General features: G+C 40.6%; 1 protein-coding gene across 1 annotated transcript in view; it reads right to left on the bottom strand.

Moving 5' to 3' along the window:
• LOC118341058 (DNA polymerase zeta catalytic subunit-like) overlaps nt 1-2,041 on the bottom strand; it is a gene marked incomplete in the record, with an annotated part of 68,493 nt that overhangs the window by 4,346 nt on the left and 62,106 nt on the right. Inside the window, 2 exon segments of the mRNA XM_035679232.1 lie at nt 240-358; nt 1,306-1,424. Coding sequence (XP_035535125.1) covers nt 240-358; nt 1,306-1,424 — 238 coding nt within the window.

Genomic DNA, 2,041 nt, shown 5'->3' with positions numbered 1-2,041 from the left:
CTGAAATAAATGAAATTTGTCATGATATTCTAATTTATTGAGATGCACCTGTACAGTATGCATTACTGTAAGTATTTGTTCTGAAGCAAAGTGCTTTGATGTTCATGTATATCCATTTTTATTCGTGGGGGGAAAAAGTCAAGCCACAGGTCATGTTGATTCAAATAAAAATATAAAGAATTTGCTGTGTGAACCTGTGTTCACATTTCTGATGAAGTGTGTTTGGTAAAGGCACAAACCTGTAGAGGTCAGTGTTGTGGTCAAACCAGTCGGACAGTGTGCGGGGACTGTACATGGGAAAGCGTTGGTGAAGTACATGGAAAGCCACGTTCTCAAAAGTGTAGTTGTTCAACGTAACCTGGAGTAAAGAATAAAAAATTATTAGACCATTTCCTCAAAGTAGCTCCTCCATGACTTATACTCCCTGACTTTCCTCATCTAAAACAGTCTTTTATGTCAGTGGTTGCTAACGTTTTTGCCTTGTGACCCCTTCAAATGAAAGTCTCTATTTGTGACCGCTAATCACAGGCTATGGCTTTGGGTGGACATGAGTTGTGAACCAAAGAGCGTTTTTTTCTTTTTCTTTCTTAGACAGATTAATTTAAAAGTGTCCAATATTTCACAAGAAAAAAGCAACTATTGGAAAAGCCCAAAAAAAAAAAAAAAAACACAGAAGTTACAGAAATATACACACATTTCCTTATGTCCTTTTATTCATTTTCATAACCTTTCCAGGGTCTCAAGCCGACAGTTGGGAACTACTGTTTATAAAAGAATGCTCCAGATTCATTAAATTCTCTGAAACTGGGTTTTCCCCCAAATCCTCCAATTTTTTTGACAACTGTTGAACTTTGTTGAGCTGTGATATGGTTACACATGAATTTAACTGCTGGCCACGCAAAGCCACCATAGGAGCCTGTGACCAAGGGATTCCTTTTGTGCTATTTTGAGAAAAAAAACATTTAAAAGACGGAAAAAAAAAACAACTGACACTCACGGCCTAAAACTGAAGAAATGGTTGGCACCATGCAGACGTCGGCAGAGAATTTGAATATGGTGATTCAGAGTAAACTAAAATACATATTTGCTCATATGCAAGGGAAAGATTTAATTTCATAGTTCAATATTATTCAATATAAAAGAAATTTGGTGGCACAAATGCCCTCTGCAGCAGAAAACACTAACAGCAGTAAGAATGCTGCCTGAAAGGCTGGAGGATTGAGAGAAAGTGGGTCACAAGCTAGAGTGTTGATGGCTGACAACAGTTTGTGTGGGAGGGGGTGGAAGTCATGCCGGGACACCTGCCTCAGTCTTCATCACCCTCCACAGGTTGAGGGTGACGCGTCCGACGATGTTGATCTCAGTCATGGTGTCGGCTCCATACTCATCCCTCTCTGCAGCGAAGCGGTTCTCTTTGGAGTCACCTGAGGACACGCACAGAGCCAGACAGACAGCCAATTACAGAGGAGGAGGGGAGCCGCCAGAGGCTCTCCATTCAGTTACTAGACACATACGGAATCACACACACACACACACGTGCACTGTTCCCACACTGTGCTATCGTGCACATGTCTACACACAAACTGGGCTGTTTGTTTGTACTTAACACCGACACACACCGACACACACACACTTTGTCGTGACTTGGATTTAATAATTTCCTGCAGAATGGAAAAAAGGGATTGCTTAAAAACAAACACTTGCTAGAGAAGAAAATAAAAGTGCACACCTTCAGTCCGATAGGACTTCCTGAGTTAACAGTCAACCACCAGCGGAGGTTTACTGTGTGAAACATGGCAGATTGAGCTGTATATTATGTCTCAGCAACTTTTTCCTCATATAAAACTATGAGATACACATAGATAAGTTAGGTACTGCAGATATTGTAGTTGTACTTGGCCATATGCATTTCTACATGTCTATCTTTTGCATACAAAAGATCTGCTTTGAACTCTGCTTCTTCACATTAAAGTGCCCCTCCATTCAGAAATCAGTTTCTAGTTCCTACAGTGTGATAAATGTTGTCTGTGCAGAGTTTGAC

The sequence above is a fragment of the Morone saxatilis genome, unplaced genomic scaffold (genome assembly GCF_004916995.1).
Source record: "Morone saxatilis isolate NCDOM2014 unplaced genomic scaffold, NCSU_SB_2.0 Contig7, whole genome shotgun sequence".
Classification (NCBI taxonomy): domain Eukaryota; kingdom Metazoa; phylum Chordata; class Actinopteri; family Moronidae; genus Morone; species Morone saxatilis.
This window is presented reverse-complemented; position numbering and strand designations above follow the sequence as displayed.